The 16716-nt window shown below is 56.6% G+C and overlaps 1 protein-coding gene across 3 annotated transcripts in view; it reads left to right on the forward strand.

The window, feature by feature from the left end:
- ELAVL3 (ELAV like RNA binding protein 3) overlaps nt 1–16716 on the forward strand; it is a 32683-nt gene that overhangs the window by 12244 nt on the left and 3723 nt on the right. For 2 of the 3 annotated variants that reach the window (XM_029052732.1, XM_029052734.1), the window contains exons 2-5: nt 4486–4705; nt 5182–5285; nt 13354–13507; nt 16409–16634. In XM_029052732.1, coding sequence (XP_028908565.1) covers nt 4486–4705; nt 5182–5285; nt 13354–13507; nt 16409–16634 — 704 coding nt within the window. The remainder of the gene's footprint in view (nt 1–4485; nt 4706–5181; nt 5286–13353; nt 13508–16408; nt 16635–16716) is intronic. The other variant, XM_029052733.1, reaches the window with a different exon arrangement.

Genomic DNA, 16716 nt, shown 5'->3' on the forward strand with positions numbered 1-16716 from the left:
TCAAGCCCCCGCACAGGGGTTCTCCATGACTGACTCCAGCCTCTCTCCCAACTGTCTCCCTTTTCACCCATCCACTCGATCCTCCCACTCCACCTTACCTTGTGTGCTTCTCTCCCCCGCCCCGAGCTCCTAACTGTAGCTCCATCTTGACTCTCCCATCTCTGACCCATTGACCACACCCTTCCCCTGGGGTTGGAGTGCCCTCATCATCATCACTGATGGTATTTATCAAGTGCCTACTGAGGGCGAAGCACTGTAATAATAATAATGGTGGTATTTGTTAAGCGTTTACTGTGTGCAAAGCACTGTTCTAAGCATTGTACTAAACACTTGAAAAGGAAGGCATACAACTGCCGTTCTCCGGGATCATCTAATCTAATGGGGGAGCCAGGCACACAAAAATGATTTAATAATAATAATAATAATTATGGTACTTGTTAAGCACTTACTATGTGCCAAGCACTGTTCTGAGGTAGATACGACTTAGGTTGGACACAGTCCCTGTCCCACACAGGGCTCACACTCTTAATCCCCATTTTACAGATGAGGTCATTGAGGCCCAGAGAGGTGAAATGCCTTGCCCAAGGTCACACAAAAGACACGTGCTGAGCCGGGATCAGAACCCATGATCTTCCCACTGCCAGGCCCGCCCTCTATCCACTAAGCCACGCTGCTAACAAGTAGGGGGTGAAGGAGGAACAACCGTATGGCAGGAAATGATACAGTCCACCTGAATAAACAATTGAATATACAAATAAATCTACATATTATATACAGGGGGTTCACTGTGGGATGGGGACTGCGTCCAACCTGATTAACTTGTATCCATCCCAGCACTTAGAACAGTACTTGACACATAGTAGGTGCTTAGCAAGTACCATTATTATGAAATATGCCTGCGTATATAGGTGCTGAGGAGAGGGATCAAATATCTAAGTGCTAAGGGTGGTGCTGGGTTGATGTAATGAGGCGTGGAGTGACAGTCAGGGAAGGATTCCCAGAGGAGGTGGGCTCTTAGGAGGGCTTTGAAGATGGAGAGAGCTGCTGTGGTCTGGTGGATTTTAGGACAGGGGATAGCTCTCAATCAGGGAAATAGCGTGTGCAAGGGGTCGGAGGCAGGAGTAGCATGTGAAGGAAGCTAATGCTTCAACAAATCACATCCTTCCTCTCCTTCAAAGCCCTTCTAAAAAGCCATTTCCTCCGAGAGAGCGGATCATCTCTTCGGCCATCTCAGGACTCTCCGGTAAATCTGTCGATTAATGTTACCTAGTGCTCGGGCCTGGGAGTCAGAAGGACCTGGGTTATAATCCCAGCTCTGCAGTCTGCTGTGTGACCTTGGGCAAGTCACTTCACTTCTTTGTGCTTCATTTGTAAAATGGGGATTTCTAAAAATTTGTAAAATGGGGATTTGTAAAAAGGGGATCCTCCCTTCTCTCTTTCTACTGCCCACCCCGCACACTCCGCTCCTCTGCCGCCCACCTCCTCACCATCCCTCGGTCTCGCCTATCCCGCCGTCGACCCCCGGGCCACGTCCTCCCGCGGTCCCGGAATGCCCTCCTTCCTCAACTCCGTCAATCTAATTCTCTTCCCCTCTTCAAATCCCTACTTAAAGCTCACCTCCTCCAAGAGGCCTTCCCACACTGAGCTCCCCCCTTTTTCCCTCTGCTCCTTCTACCCCCCCTTCACCTCTCCGCAGCTAAAACCCTCTTCTCCCCCCTTTCCCTCTCCTCCTCCCCCTCTCCCGTCCCACCCCCTCAGCACTGTACTCGCCCGCTCAACTGTATATATCCTCATCACCCTATTTATTTTGTTTATTTTGTTTAATGAGATGTACATCACCCTGATTCTATTTATTTGCCATTGTTTTTATGAGATGTTCTTCCCCTTGACTCTATTTACTGCCACTGTTCTCGTCTGCCTGTCTCCCCCGATTAGACTGTAAGCCCGTCAAAGGGCAGGGACTGTCTCTAATCTGTTGCCGACTTGTACATTCCAAGCGCTTAGTACAGTGCTCTGCACATAGTAAGCGCTCAATAAATACTATTGAATGAATGAATAAGACAGTGAGCCCTATGTGGGACAAGGACTGCCGTGTCTGATTATGGTGTATCTACCCCAGCGCTTAATACAGTGCCTGGCACATAGTAAGCACTTAACAAATACTTTATATACTATAGTATAGTTTATATATTTAGGCATTATCTTCATCTTCATCTTCCCTCCCAAATCCTTTCCTCCACCTAGCTTTTCCTTTACAGTGGATGACACCACCATCCTCTCTACCTCCAAAGCCCACAATCTTGGCATTATCTTTTTCATCCCTCACAGTTAGTCTGTCGCTAAATGCCATCACTTCTTCCTCCACGGCACTTCTACATCCAAATGGCCACCACCTGGTCTAGTTGATTGTCATATCCCGCCTAGCCTACTGCGTCAGCCTCCTCACTGTTCTCCCTGCCTCCATCCTCTCCCCGCTCCACTGCTGCCCGGATCATTTTTCTAAAATGTCATTCTGCACACGTCTCCCCGCTCTTCAGAAACCCTTCAGTGGTTGTCCATTCCTCTCTGCTTCAAACAGAAAATCCTGAACATCGGCTATAAGGCACTCTATTAGTCCTCTCCCTCTTACCTATCCAGTCTCTTCCCCTACTATATGCTAGCTCATGCTCTTGGTTCGTCTTCAGCTCATCTACTTAGCGTGCCTCGTTCTCCTCTCTTCCGCCTCCAGTCCCTTCCTCCTGCCTGGGACTCCCTCCCCATTTGAATCTGTCGGTCCACACGGCTCTCCCCATCTTCAAAGCCCCTCCGAAATCCCCCCTCCTCCAAGAGCTCTCCCAGATTCATTTCTCTTCCCGTACTCACGCCCAGTTCAGTCCTCTGCACACAGTAGGGACTCAATAAATACCCTCGACTTCTCTCTCTTTCTTAACTATGGCCTTTTCATCAATTCACGTCTACTGTCTCCCCGGTAGATTTCAAGCTACTTGAGAGCAGGGACCTCATCTTTCACTTCTTTCAAATGTTCCCAAGTCCCCAGGGCAATGTTCTGCTCCTGGTAAGCTGAGTCAGTGTTGGGGATACCCTGAGATGCAGAGAGGAAGTTTGGTGGATTGAGGGATCTGGAGCCTGAGAAAGGGAGAGGGGCCCAGAAGTGGAGATGTTAGAGTTCCCTTACAGGGAACCCGAAGCAGCACAGATATAAGGGAAAGCAGTGTTGCCTAGTGGAAAGAGCACAGGCTTGGGAGTCAGCGGACCTGGGTTCTAATCCTGGCTCCGACACCTCCCAGCTGTGTGACCTTGGGCAAGTCACTTCACTTCTCTGGGCCTCAGTTACTTCATCTGTAAAACCGGGATTCAATCCTACGTAGACTGTGAGCCCCTTGTGGGACAGGAACTGTGTCCAACCTGATTAACTTGTATCTACTCCAGCGCTTGGAACAATGCTTGACACAGAGGAAGCATTAACCAATATCGTTATTACCAGATATCTCTTTGGAAGCTGAGTCAACCCATCAAGAGTATTTAGTGAGTGCCTATTTTGTGCGGAACACTGTACCAAACCCTTGGGAGAATACAAAGGAGTTAGTAGAAATGGTCGCTGGCCTCGAGAAACTTACCATCTAGTGTCTTCGGGTCCCCAAGATGGTTCAGTTCCAGGGACACCCCAGTGGGTGTGGATTAGGATTGGTCCAAGTCAGACCTCCAGGAGCCTCTGCCGAAGGGTGTAGACCCTTCCCCCACCCATCCCTCGCAGGGACCCCCAGTTGAAACCTAACCCAAACCCTCCCTCCCCTGAGGGTTTGTGGGGTGGGGAGGAGAGAGTTTCTGGCTCACGGTTGGGCAACCGGGCAGCATGGGAAGGTATGTGAAGTGGGGGTGGGGGGGTTGGGCAGAAGGGAGGGAGTGTGGGGAAGCTTCGAGAATTGAAGTAAGGAGAGGGGTTCTGGAGGGCCCCCGGCTTCAGATCGGCTCAGTTCTCCTATGCGAGGTGGGAGATGGAGAGGGGGCGAAGAATGTGTGTGAGCATATGTGTGCACATGTGTATGCGTACACGGATGTGTGCACAGTGAAACATGCATGCGTTTCAGTGAGTGTGTATCTGTCTCTGTGAGTGTGTGTGTGTATTTGTGTGACTGGAGCCCAGGGGGGTGGTGGCGGCCGGGTGTGGGGGGTCGGGTTCGGGGCGGATGGGAGGATTGGCTGGGCTCTGGCTGCCGCAGCAGCAGCTCCGTCCTCAGCAGCCCTTCAGCTTCCCCAGCATTGCAGCTGAGGCCCAAGGACGTGAGTGACTTGCTCAAGGTCGTACTGCCTGGGAAACCCCCGAGGCAGGCCGGGAAGCCAGGCGCCCAGGCTCCAAGCTAGCGCCTCTTCCCCTCTGGCAGGGCTTCCAGAGCCTGGGTACCCAGGGGCTCTGAGCTCAGCCCCACTTGGGGCTCCGACTGGGGCAGGATGGTCACCGGGCACTGGGCTCCCTCTTGTCTCCAGCAGATAATTAGCACAATGGAGACTCAGGTGTCCAGCGGCCCCCCCAGCACGGCCCTCCCCAACGGGCCCCTCATCAGCACCAACGGTGCCACCGACGACAGCAAAACCAACCTCATCGTCAACTACCTGCCCCAGAACATGACTCAGGAAGAGTTCAAAAGTCTCTTTGGTAGCATTGGGGAGATCGAGTCCTGCAAGCTGGTCCGGGACAAGATTACAGGTGCTTGGGCAGTGGGGCTGGGGAAGTAGTAGTAATCCCTGTAGTAGCCGTAGTAGGAGTGCTGTGTGCAGAGCACTGGACTGAGCACTGGGACGGAACACCCGAGCGGGAATTAGACGTGGCCCCCGTCCTTCGGGGAAGACCGGAGGGGGTAGTGGGGAGCGATGGGCTGGGACGGCGTGGGAGGGAGGGAGGGGGCGGGGAGGGGGGAAGGGTGGGATTTGGAGGGACCTCAGAGATCAGGGGTTCTGGGGTCTCGCTTCCCTCCTCTGGGCTGGGACCCTGTGCCTCTCCTCCCCTCGCTAGGTCCTGGGCACTGGGTCTGGGTGACTTGGCTTTCCCGGCCCCAGCTGCAGCCTGGGGCCAGGGCCTAGAGCGGGTGAGTCATCCTCTCCAGGACTCTGGGCCTGGAGCTCTTCCCAGCAGCCCCGACCCACTGCCGCCTCAGCTCACGGCTCCTCTTCCTTCCCGTCCAGGTCAGAGTCTGGGGTACGGCTTTGTGAACTACGTGGACCCCAATGATGCCGACAAAGCAATCAACACCCTCAACGGGCTCAAGCTGCAGACCAAAACCATCAAGGTGAGTTCCACCCAGTCTCCCCTTACCCCTCCACTTCCTGGGCTCCTCCCCACTGGCTGATGTTGGGCCAGCTCTCCCGGCCGCCACCACGCTCCCTCCCTCCACCCCCCTTCCCCCAACTTGTCAGATCCACGGCTGGGCCCATATGGCAGGGCGGCTCCGGGGATGAGGGGTAGGGCCAGGATCCTCTGAGCAGGTGGCCCCAGCTGCTCCGGCCCCAGCCGCAGGGAGCGGGAGGGAGTGGCTTCGGGGTCCCTCCTCCCCCTTCCCCGATGGCCCCGATGGGGTGGGGGTGGAGGGAGGGGGGTGTGAACTGAGGAGGGGGCAGAGAGGAGTCTTGTCCTGGGGACCACCGTGGAGAGGAGGGCTTAGAAGCTTGACTCCACCGGAGGCCTGCCTGCCAGCAACCCCAAACTCCTACTCCCAATATTCTCCTACTCTCTCAACTCTCTCCTCCCCGCAACTTCTCCCGTCCCTCCTTCCCCCACCTGCAACCACACACTCCTCATCCTTTCAGGTCCCAGGTCCCCCAGGCCTCTTCTGCTCCCACTCCCTTCCTCGGATACCCCAGTGCTCCCACTCTTACCCCGCCTGCTTTCACCCCTCCCCCCTCTGACTGTATCCCCAGCAGAAGGTGGCTGACCCCCGAGGTCAGAGATTGAGTGAAAGGCAGGGACGGGGGGGGGGGGGGAGGGGAGCGGGGAAAGGGGATGGTTTTTTTGTGCGTTCCCGGCTTTTGTCATGGAAATCCCGAAGGCCGGGGAGGAGGCCGGGGGTCCCATCTGCCTTCTGCAGAGGCTAATTAGCGGGTTGGGTCGCCGCGGGGCGGGGCAGAGCAGCCGTTCGGGGATGAAGCAATCCCATTTGCCATGCCTGAGGGGGTCTGATAGTGGGGAACAGATTAGCTACCAAATGAAGTGCGGGGAAGGAGGGGGCCGACTCCACCCCTCCCTCTGGCCTAGTCTCTACTGGAGCCCTGCCCTGGGCCTGTGGCTCTGAGTGGGTCCCCCCTGCCCGGGGCAGGCATCTTGGGGATGGTGGGGGCGTTGGGGGAGGAGCAGGGGCGGCTCAAGCCCTGCTCAGCTCTCCAGTCTTCAAGGCCCCCCTCGGCCATTTGGCTGAGGGCCCTCGGGACCAGGTGGATGGAATGGGCTATTCTTATTCGGTAAGGTTGGCTCTGCAGCCCATGGGCACCCGTGGTTTTAGACAGGCCTCGGGGCCCTTGACCGAACGTACGTGCCCGTCTGGCTGGGGTCGTAGGGAACGGCGACACTGAACTGTGTGGCCATGCCTAATGGTGACCAAGGACCACCTGAGGGGACTGTGCTGAGGGACCTGCAACCCTGTGCACGTGCTGGCCTCACACGTGTCTTCAAAACCCTTCCGAGGTCACATCTCCTCCCGGAGGCCTTCCCTGATTCATCTCTCATCTCCCCTCCCCTATTCCCCCCCTCTCCCCTCCACTGCCACTTCAGCTCCTCCCCACCACCACCCCTGGGGCACTTTCTATACATCCCTTATACGCACTGTTACTCCCCCATCTGTAATATATTGGTGTGTCTATGTCTTTCCTCCCCCCCACTTCAGTCTGTGAGCTCCTCGAGGGCGGGGATCCTGTCTGCTAGCTCTTTGGTACTCCGCTGAGCTCCTAAGCATTTAGTACAGTACCCTGCACACAGGTGCTCAATAAATGCTCTTAATTAATTGATCGATTGACGCTTCTGCCACACAGGGGGCCTTTTTGGCCAGGGCCTGGGACAGCTTGTAGAGTGGGGGTTGAGGGGAGGATGGCTGAGCTGGGAGCCCCCTTAGGTTGTTCCCTGCCCATTTCCTCCTAGGAAGACTTAGGAGCTTGTTGGAGACAGACAGGGGATCAAGCTCAATCAATCGATGGTATTTATTGAGCACTTGGGTTATGCGGAGCACTGTATGAAGCGCTTGGGAGACTACAATAAAACAGGGTTGGTAGATACGCTCCCTGTCCGTCACTCCACTGACTGTGGAGGAGGGTGGGCTGATCACTGCCCCTACCTGCAATGCTAGTTTAATATTAAACATTTTCCTGTTTCCTGTTAACCTTAAACTCACCCAGGGCTCAGGGGCTCAGTGAACTAGCCCCCTGATCAGGCTCTTTTTATTTAGTGTCTTTAAAACGATAATAATAATGATAATGGTACTTATCAAACAGTTATTATGTGCCAAGCACTGATCTAAGCGCTGGGGTAGATGCAAATTAACCAGGTTGCACACAGCCCCTGTCTCACATGGGGCTCGCAGTCTAAGTAGGAAGAAGAACAGGAATTGAATCCCCATCTTACAGACGAGGCAACTGAGGCCCAGAGAAGCCAAGTGACTTGCCCAAGGTCATGCGATAGATGCGTGGCAGAGCCGGGACTAGAACCCAGGTCCTCTGATTTCCAGGCCCGTGTTCTTTCTACTGGGCCACGCTGCTTCTCTTCTATATAATAGAATATGATATATAATTATCAATGTGGACTTTGTGAAGCGCTTACTCCAGTCCCGGGGCTGGGATAGACCCCGAGATCATCGGATCGGCTCCAGTACCTGTCCCCCATCGGGTTCAGCGGCTCAAAGGGGCGGGAGAACAGGTCTTGAATCCCCATTTTACAGGTGAGGAGACTGAGACCCAGAGAAGTGAAGTGACTGGTTCCAGGGGTTCCTTCCTCAGAGCCTCCATGATTCTGTCCAACATGGCCTGTTGGGAGGGCAGCGGGCAACTTCCAAGCAATGGAGGTGACCAGGGCAAGGAGATAGGTCCTCACACATTTTGGGGGGGCTGAAGTCTGAGAAACGCTCAAGTTATCAGATACCAGGCGCCTGAGCTGTTTGGGGAATCTAAGCCCCCTGACCTTCCCAGTTTTCAGTTCTCACCCATGCCGGGGACAGTTCGGGGTGAAGGGCCGTCCTGTCACTGGACCCCCGGCAGGAGCGGAGCCGTGGAAGCAGGAATTTTGCCCCGGGAAGCCTGACCTGGCTGGCTGGGCCCTAGTCCAACAGTGACCCCGAAGGAGAGACCGGGTGCTGACCCCAGCCAGTTGGTCTTTCTTTTCGTTCTCACTTTCGGTGGCCACTCGTCTGATTTTATAAGAAACAGCCCACTTTTCGGCTGGCCCGACCCCTGGGGGTACCGCTAAGGCACCGGACAACTTAGTGCCCAGAGTTTTTATTTTAAAGGCCCAACCTCCCCCGCCTCGGTTCCCGTGGCCGAGCCCCGTGGCCTGGAAGTGGTGCCCGGATTTAGAGGGGCCTCGGAGGGGAACTCGACAGCTCTTGGAGAGCGTGGGAGGCGGGTCAGGGGTTCACCCAGCAACCCTCTCAGCGACTACCGAGGTTCTGCAAACTTCCCCAAGTAAGTTACACTGTGGGGTCACTGTACTCTTCCAGTAACCACTCCGGCCCTCTGCTGTGTGGGCCCTGTCTTTGCCCCTCTATAACCTGCTGACCTTTGTTCTCTAACTTTCTACCCTTTGTCCTTGTTCATAAGCTACCTGGCTCTCCTTTGTCTTTTTTTTTTTAAACACATTTAAACCTTGTTTTTGCTCTCTTGTCGGCAGCCTCCCTAATTGCTGCCACAGCCGGGGGTCACTATGGAAACGGGGCTCCCTGGTGGGCCAGCTCCCCCCCCCCCCCAACAGCACACTCCAATCCCTGGCATTCCCGCGGGGGCGAGAGGGGGGTAGAGGAGAGGGCGGAGGGGGAGCGGGGACCAGCCGGTCAGGCGCCACAGAGCGCCGCTCTGACTTCTCAGTGCCATTGCACAAACAAACCACCTGGGGACAGCGGGGAGATGGGGCTGTTGTCTGGGCCTGGGTTCCCTAGTGAAAGGTCCTGTCTGGGTGACCCCCTCCCCAACTTCCGGCTCCATCGCTGCCGGCCCCTCGGCCCCTAGGCCGGGGGGTGGGGCAAGAGTTGCTCTGATGGCGGCCTAGGTTCTGGCAGCCTCTCCAGAGGCCTTCAGATGGGCTGGCCCGGGTCCTCCAGGTCAGCGACGGGTGAGGGTCGGGCTTCAGTCTTAACAGCTGTGGTATAGGTTAGCGTTTACTAGGTGCCAAGCTCTGTATCAGGCGGTAGGGTAGATACAAGGTAATTGGGTCCCATGTGGGGCTCACTCTAAGTAGGAAGGAGAACGGTTATTGAATCGCCATTTTGCAGATGAGGGAACTGAGACACAGAGGTAGCGAAGTGACTTGCCCAAGGTCACACAGCAGGTTGGTGGAGGAGCCGGAATTAGAGCCCAGGTCCTCTGACTTCCAGGCCCGGGCTCTTTCCACTAGGCCGTGCTGCCTCTCACTGAGTAGGGGGCTGGGCCTATCCTTGGCAACAGGGTCCCCTGCCTTGGCTCGAACTGCTCGTGGCCAATGCAAGGGGGTTTTCATGACAATCGAGCAATGTCTGAGGAATTCCAGTGCCCCCCACCCCCCACCACATGGAACCCCTGGCTCGGCCTTTTCCCTCCCTCAGCTCCAGATCCTGGTTCCAGAAAGCAAAGGAGGTCTTCTAACCATCCCCTAACCCTTCTTCCCCACCCACTATCTCCCCTATATAATAATTTTATCTTGGTTTTTGTATAGCGCTTTATTTTTCCAAAGTGCTTTTTCATTAGTCATCGTATTTTTATCCTCACAACATCTCTGTGAGGTGGGAAGAGAGGGGTATTATTATTCCCCACCCCCACCCCCCATTTCACAGATGAGAAAAATGAGACCCAGAAAGATTAAGAAGCTTGGCTGAGGTCTCACAGCAGGCCCGGAGCAGAACTGGACCAGAACCCAGGTCTTGGGATTCCCCGGCTCATGCTCCTTTCACTAGACCATCCTCTCCTACGTCCCCCACGTCCTCTCATCCACCTTCCTCTTTGTCCTTGGCTATTTGCCCACCCCTCTGGCTTCCCCTTCCTCCCCATTTCCTTTTCTCCCTCTCTCCATGTCCTTTGTGTCCTCCTTAATTCCCCTCCCTCTGCGGGTTCCATCCTGTCATCCCCACCTCAACCCCTTTTCTTTTCACAGACTTCCCTGTTTCTCTCCTAGAGTGGTCACAGACAGCACTCAAGAATATCAGACACCCCTTTGCCGTCTCCTGCCCCTCTTTCTCCCCCTCCTCTCCCACCCCTGCCGGCCCGGGACTTGACGGGGAGCAGGCCGGCTGAAGAATGGACTAATGGCCACCCTCCCCCGTCTCCCACCCCACAGCCCACGCCACCTTCTCTGTTACCTTTCCCCCTACCCCCAGATTCCCCATGCCCTCTCTGTCCTCCCCCATACCCCGCTCTGTGGAGTGGTGACTCAGTCGTGGAGCTGATAACCTCAAAATCTACTTTGGGCTGCAGGCTGGTGCAGGCCGCAGATCGCTATGGCAACACCAGGCTGGGGGCGGCCCCGGGGAGCCGTGGGGGGGAGGGAGGGGTGCGGTAATGGGCTGTTTCTCCTTTGGGACTGCTAGCTCTGGCCGGGCGGGGTGGGCGTCATGGGGGGCGGAGGCGGGACTTGGTCGGCACCCCTGGCGGGGTGACACGCTTGGGGAGGAGAGTCCTGGGCTGGAGTGAGGGTCACTGTGGGGTGGGGACTGCCTTCATGGGTATGTATTCTGGGGCCTCAGCTGCACCAGTTCTTCTGCCTCCTTCAGGGGTAGCGTGGAAATGTTTCCAGTCAGCAGTGAGACTCGGTTTATCTAGTGAGGGTTGGGGAGAGGAAGTGATGTGCGCAAAGGGTTGTGTGTGGAGGGAAGTATTAGTGGAAAGGATATGTGTTTGCATCGCTATCCATACACACTCCCACGCACACACATCACACAGACACACAGATATAAACGTATGAGTATGTATGTTTGTGTCATCAATCAGTCGTATTTATCGAGCGCTTTCTGTGTACTGTACTTAGCACTTGGGAGAGTTCAATACACCGGAGCCGGTTGACACATTCCTTGCCCACAGTGAGCTTATAGTCTAGAGGCGGAAACAGATAAATATGTTTGGAGTGTGTTTTGAGGTGCGTGTGGGACATATTTCTGGCGACTCCATGGAGCTGGTCAGTGCCTACTACTACTACTATGGATAATAAACACCGGGGCGTTAGTTATATGTGTTAAGCCTTGGGGTAGATACAAGGTTTTCAGATTGGGCACAGACCCTGTTCCGCATGGGGACAGGGCCGCCCCTCCGCTTCCGGGGCACAGACAGGCATAGAAGGGCAATGTGGAAGGTAAGTCCCCTCTCTGTTCTATTTCTTTCCAACTCTACGTCCCTATGCTGGCTTAGCCCAGGAGAGGGTCGGTTCCCCTGCCCTATGCCTCCTGACTAATATGGAGAAGAGTGTGAAGTTGTCTGAATTCACACTGGCTTTACGTGAACTCCGTTCATCAAAACCAAAATTCTCTTGTTTCCTTTTCCCACTCTTGGACCGTGTGCCAACTGGCACGTCCATTAGCCGACCCCGTCGTGGTTACCAACGCTCGGTATATCGGAAGCGAGAGTCTCATCCGGCGGCAGCCTACGGACTGGATCCGAGCATCGGGAGGGCAGTAATCCATCGCTCTTTTTATGGGTCCTTCCGCTGGTCCGGCCGCCAGAAGGGAGCCTCTGGGGAACCGTGGTTCCCTCGGCCCTGGCTTTCTGGCCGGTGAGGAGCGGGGTTTTTTCCCCTCTCTCGCCACCCTGCTCCCTCACCATCTCCCAGCGCCGCTTCCCGATTGCCACCCCTCTGACCGGGGCGTGATCTGTGTGACGACGACAGCTCGTCGTCGGGAAAGGATGGCGTCTCTCGGAGCTCCCGGGACCCCAGCCCGGGGCGAGGCCGTCCGGCCTGACGGAGGACGGCTCGTGGAGAGGGTATGCGGAGGCGCCCGATCTCGGGCAGCTCTTTCCCCACCCGAGCGGGAGCTGACTGGACCGGCTTTTCGGCCGGGCGAATGCCGGTCTCGGGTCTTCCAGGTCGGCCCAGGGGTGAGGCTGCACTGCCCTCCAAAATGACCATCCTGCCCAAATATGCCCAGCTCTGATGCTCTGCTGTTTTCCAGCTCCAGTCTGTCTATTATCACACACAAAGGACAACCGGGCATTTGTTTGTGCTGTGTTTGTTCTCTGTGCACTTTGGGAAAAGACCCTCCCAACCGTAACTAAGCCAGTCTGAGTCTCATGCTCAATGTTGGCTTCCCAGATGGGCAAGGGCCCAGTGGTGCCTGCTACTCTGGAGGTCTCAGAGACGGTCTGTTCTGTGACCACAGGTTGCACCCGTTCTCCTTGCCAGCCGTGGCACCACGTGTGCCGCTGGCCACTGAGAGTGTGGATGGCTCCGTGCAAAACGTCGCCACTACTGTCCAAGCAACTCAACCGTGTGTCCCGCCGGTGGCAGGACATACCTTTCCGTTCTTAACCAAGGGTGTCTGGGCAACGCTCACCCGAACAGCCAGGGGCCAGAAAAGGTGCCCGACTGGATCTCCGTGGACCAAGTGGGCAAGCATGCAAGAGGGTCTCTGTCGAAGACCCTCGCTCTCACGCGGGGACCTAATCTCACTGTCGGCGTCTTCAGACCAAAGGACAACCGCTAAATGTGTTCTTGGGTGGGAGGACCACAGGTCTTTGTCATTGCCCAGGGACCCCTGGTTCCCCCCGGGCCGTCACCTTGTGAGCTCCTGCAGAGGGCACCGGGCCCTTGCTCCTTCTCCGCAGAGGGCACCGGGCCCTTGCTCCTTCTCCAGAGAAAATCTGAGCCCTCCAGTGACCATGTGGATAAGAACTCCCCACTTCTCAGCCCTCAGAGCCAGGTGGAGGCAGGAAGAGATGGGGAGGGCCTCAGAGACCCACAAATTCCCTGATCTTCATGCTCAACCTGGCCCAAGAGGAGTGGGAGAGACAGGTGAGGCAGGGACTGAAAAGCGGCCCCGCCCACTTTTCCCCCCCACCTCCTTCTCCTTCTCCTCCAGACCCAGTCCCGAGGTAGTACCTGGCTCCTCATCCTCCCTGGCCCGCCTCTTGTCACCCCCGCCACCCATCTTATCCCCGCCCACCCGCCCGAGAAGGAGCTCATCCCAAACTCTTCGTCTTCCTCCACAGGTGTCCTATGCCCGGCCCAGCTCAGCCTCCATCCGTGATGCTAACCTCTATGTCAGTGGCCTTCCAAAGACCATGAGCCAGAAGGAGATGGAACAGCTTTTCTCCCAGTATGGCCGCATCATCACCTCCCGCATCCTTGTGGACCAGGTCACAGGTGAGTGACCTGGATACCCTCCCCCCGCCCACCTGACCCTGCAAGGGTAGGGCCTGGGGGCGGCCCCAGGCCCTCCCTGACCTCCCCCTGAGGCCTCTGGGTAGCTGGGAGCCACAGGGTGGCGGAGGGTTGGGAGTGGGCCAGGAGCTGGGCTTATCCTGCCCTGCAGGATTGTTGCCTTCCCAGAATGCCCCTCTTTTCGCCCCCTCCCCACCCCGTCCCCCGTCCCCCAGCTGCTGCCGAGGCAGAGTGAGAGGGTCGAGGAGCTCACCCCATCTCCCAATCTGCTTTGGCTTTGGCCGTGTCTCTGGTTCCCAAGAGCCCTGGCCTCATTTGGCCCTGCCCTGCCCCCATCTCGACCTAAAAAGAACCTAAGACGGGAGTGAGTGACGCCATCGCTGGGTCGGCTCGTCGGTCCGTCCGACATCGGATTCTGACTCCGACAGCGGCACCGGGACACTTGGAGGAGCCGTGGGACGGTGGCTCTCCTGGACCCCCTCCCCTCTGCCCCAGCCCCCACGGCCCATCTTCACGGTTAGGGATGGACACCAGACTTCTCTCCACAACCCTAACTTTCCCTCTCGTAACTTGTCAGCCTCTCATCCATGAACTTGAACTTGTTGGCATTTTCTGCCTCCACAACTTCCGGGGGGAACAAATTCCACGTGCTCTCCCCTTCCCCCTACTCCCCGCTGGGAGAAGGAGCATTTCCTGGTGTTTGCTTTGAACCCACCACCTTCCCTTCAAGCTTCGAGTGCTCCCTGGTCCTGGTGCTGTGGCATTTCACGAACAAACAATTTCTTGTTCGCCCTGCCCGCCCTCTTCATTGAGCCTCTGATAGACCTCAGTCGTGTCTCCTCTCAGTTGTCTGGGTCTTTCTCGACTGCTGAGCCCTACCCAACCTGGTTCGGTCTCTTTTCCTCTGGAGAGCTTCTCCACGCAGCTCCTCCCCCGCCCCCCCCCCCCATCCACCCCCCCGCCTTGGCTGTCACGGTGAACGGCGGCGGCCGGGATGGGGAGGGGATGCTGATGGCAGCAAGGGCTGGCCAGGACCGACGGTGGGGCGGGGGTGTCCGGGGACAAGCATCATACTGAGCTCCCCCTGGGCACCTCTGTGGGCCCACCCCAGTGAGTCGAGGGCCAAGGACAAGGCCAGCCGACCGACCGGCTCCCCTCCCCTCGCCACAGAGTCTCTGATGGAGGTTCTAGCCCAGAGAGGGAAACGGCAGGCGATCAATAGCAACTCTTTGCAGAGCATTGATCTGAGCCACTGATCCCCCTGCTCCAGGCATATGGGATCCTGTCCATCTCAGTTCCTGGCTCTTTGGCTTTGGTCCTGTGCTGGGTCGGGGGGCGGGGGGGAAGGGGGCAGGAGGAGTGTGGCTGGGGCCCCTAGGGCACCGGGTGACCCTGAATAGGTTTGTTAGGTTGCAAGTGATTGGGGCACCCATGGAATCAAGGGCCAGGGCCCGGAGGCCACTGGGATGGGAGAGAGATGGGCTGGGGAAGATGGACAGATGGATCAGAAGAGGAGGGGGATTGTTGGGGTGGGGCGGGGGAGAGGGTGTTGGGGGGAGGAGGGAGAGGAGAGAACCGGGTGGAGAGGGCTGCAGGCTAGAGGGCCCCATGTGCCCATAATTTAGGCCTAATCAGTCCCACCCAACCTGCGCAGGGAGAGCTGCCTGAGGATTAAAAACATGTTGATTGCAGATTCCCAGCCATGGAAATTTGTAATTTGGGAAGCGGGTTTGTTATGTGCAGGCGATAAGTCTGTTATTAAATGCCAGGGAGAGGCGACGCTGTGGTGCAGTGTGAGTCTAGAAGGTCACTTTACCGCCTGGGTGTGGATGGGTGGGAAAATTTAATGTGTGGCTATGGGAAGGAGATCAATCGATTCATCAGTATTATTTATTGAGCACCTACTGTGTACAGAGCACTGTACTAAATGCTTGGAAGAGGACAGTAGAGTTTGAAGACACAGTTCCTGCCCTCAGGGACCTTACAATCTCGTGCAAGGTGCTGGGGATTTGTCCTATATATAGGGGCAGGAAGGCTAAGAAAAGGGTTCTATCTCCCGTATGTGTATGAGGGGGAGACTAGAACAGAGTATTGTGTGTGTGTGTGCGCGCGAGCGCGTGCGAGTGCACGGGGGAGGGGAGCCTAGAATGGGAGTCTGTGTCCTGTGGTTCTGTGGAAGGGCAACATGGATTGGGGGGGGAGATGTCTTCTGTGTTTATGTATTTGGTATGAGATATTAGGGGAGAATTTATCGTGTGTGTGGGTGTAGAGGAAATCTGTCTCCTGTATGTGGTGGGAAAGGGTCTGGGGCTGTGGGGGCTCCTGGGTTCGGGGATAGTTCTTTCCTGCCTTTTGTCAGAGAGCAGACATGGGAGCAGGGTAGGGGCTGGGGTGGGGTCTGAATCCCCTTAGGGGACCATGACTCTGAAGCTCAAGGCATGGGCAAGAGAAAGGAATAGATACGTAGCCCAGCAGGGTAATGCTGGGCGGAGACTTTGGCAGCGAGAGGCAGCAGAAATGATTGGGGAGGAGTTCTGGGGTGGGTTTCTCACTGACCTCCTGCAGGGGCAGGGGCCCGATTGGCTCAGGGTGGGAGTGACCATTCCCTTAGCCAGTGCTTCCCTTCGCCCTAGGAACTGCACCACACATGCCACTTTTAATCACTGGAGAGTGGCCAGCCGGCAGTATCCTGTAGCCTCTCTCTTCTCCTTCCCTCTTCTCTCTCTCTGTCTCTCTCTGTCTCTCCCCCTCCCCGCCCAACTCTTTCCTCCAGGTCCACCCTCCCTTCACAGGGGAAGGCGCAGTGACGGGGCAGGGGCGAACGGCCCCCCCGATCGAGCCCCCCACCCCACCCTGCCCTTCTCCTCTCCTCTCCCCCCGCAGGAGTCTCCCGGGGAGTCGGGTTCATCCGTTTCGATAAGAGGATAGAGGCAGAAGAAGCTATTAAGGGTCTCAATGGGCAGAAGCCTTTGGGGGCCAGTGAACCCATCACAGTCAAGTTTGCCAACAATCCCAGTCAGAAGACAGGTCAGGCACTGCTCACCCACCTGTACCAGACCACCGCCCGGCGATACACCGGGCCCTTGCACCACCAGACGCAGAGATTCAGGTAAGGGGCGGGGGGGGCACTCCCCTTGGCCTCGCCTGGGTGCTCTCCACGCTCAGCTTCGGGGAGCTCGGTTGCCAGGATC

The sequence above is a fragment of the Ornithorhynchus anatinus genome, chromosome X2 (genome assembly GCF_004115215.2).
Source record: "Ornithorhynchus anatinus isolate Pmale09 chromosome X2, mOrnAna1.pri.v4, whole genome shotgun sequence".
Lineage (NCBI taxonomy): Eukaryota > Metazoa > Chordata > Mammalia > Monotremata > Ornithorhynchidae > Ornithorhynchus > Ornithorhynchus anatinus.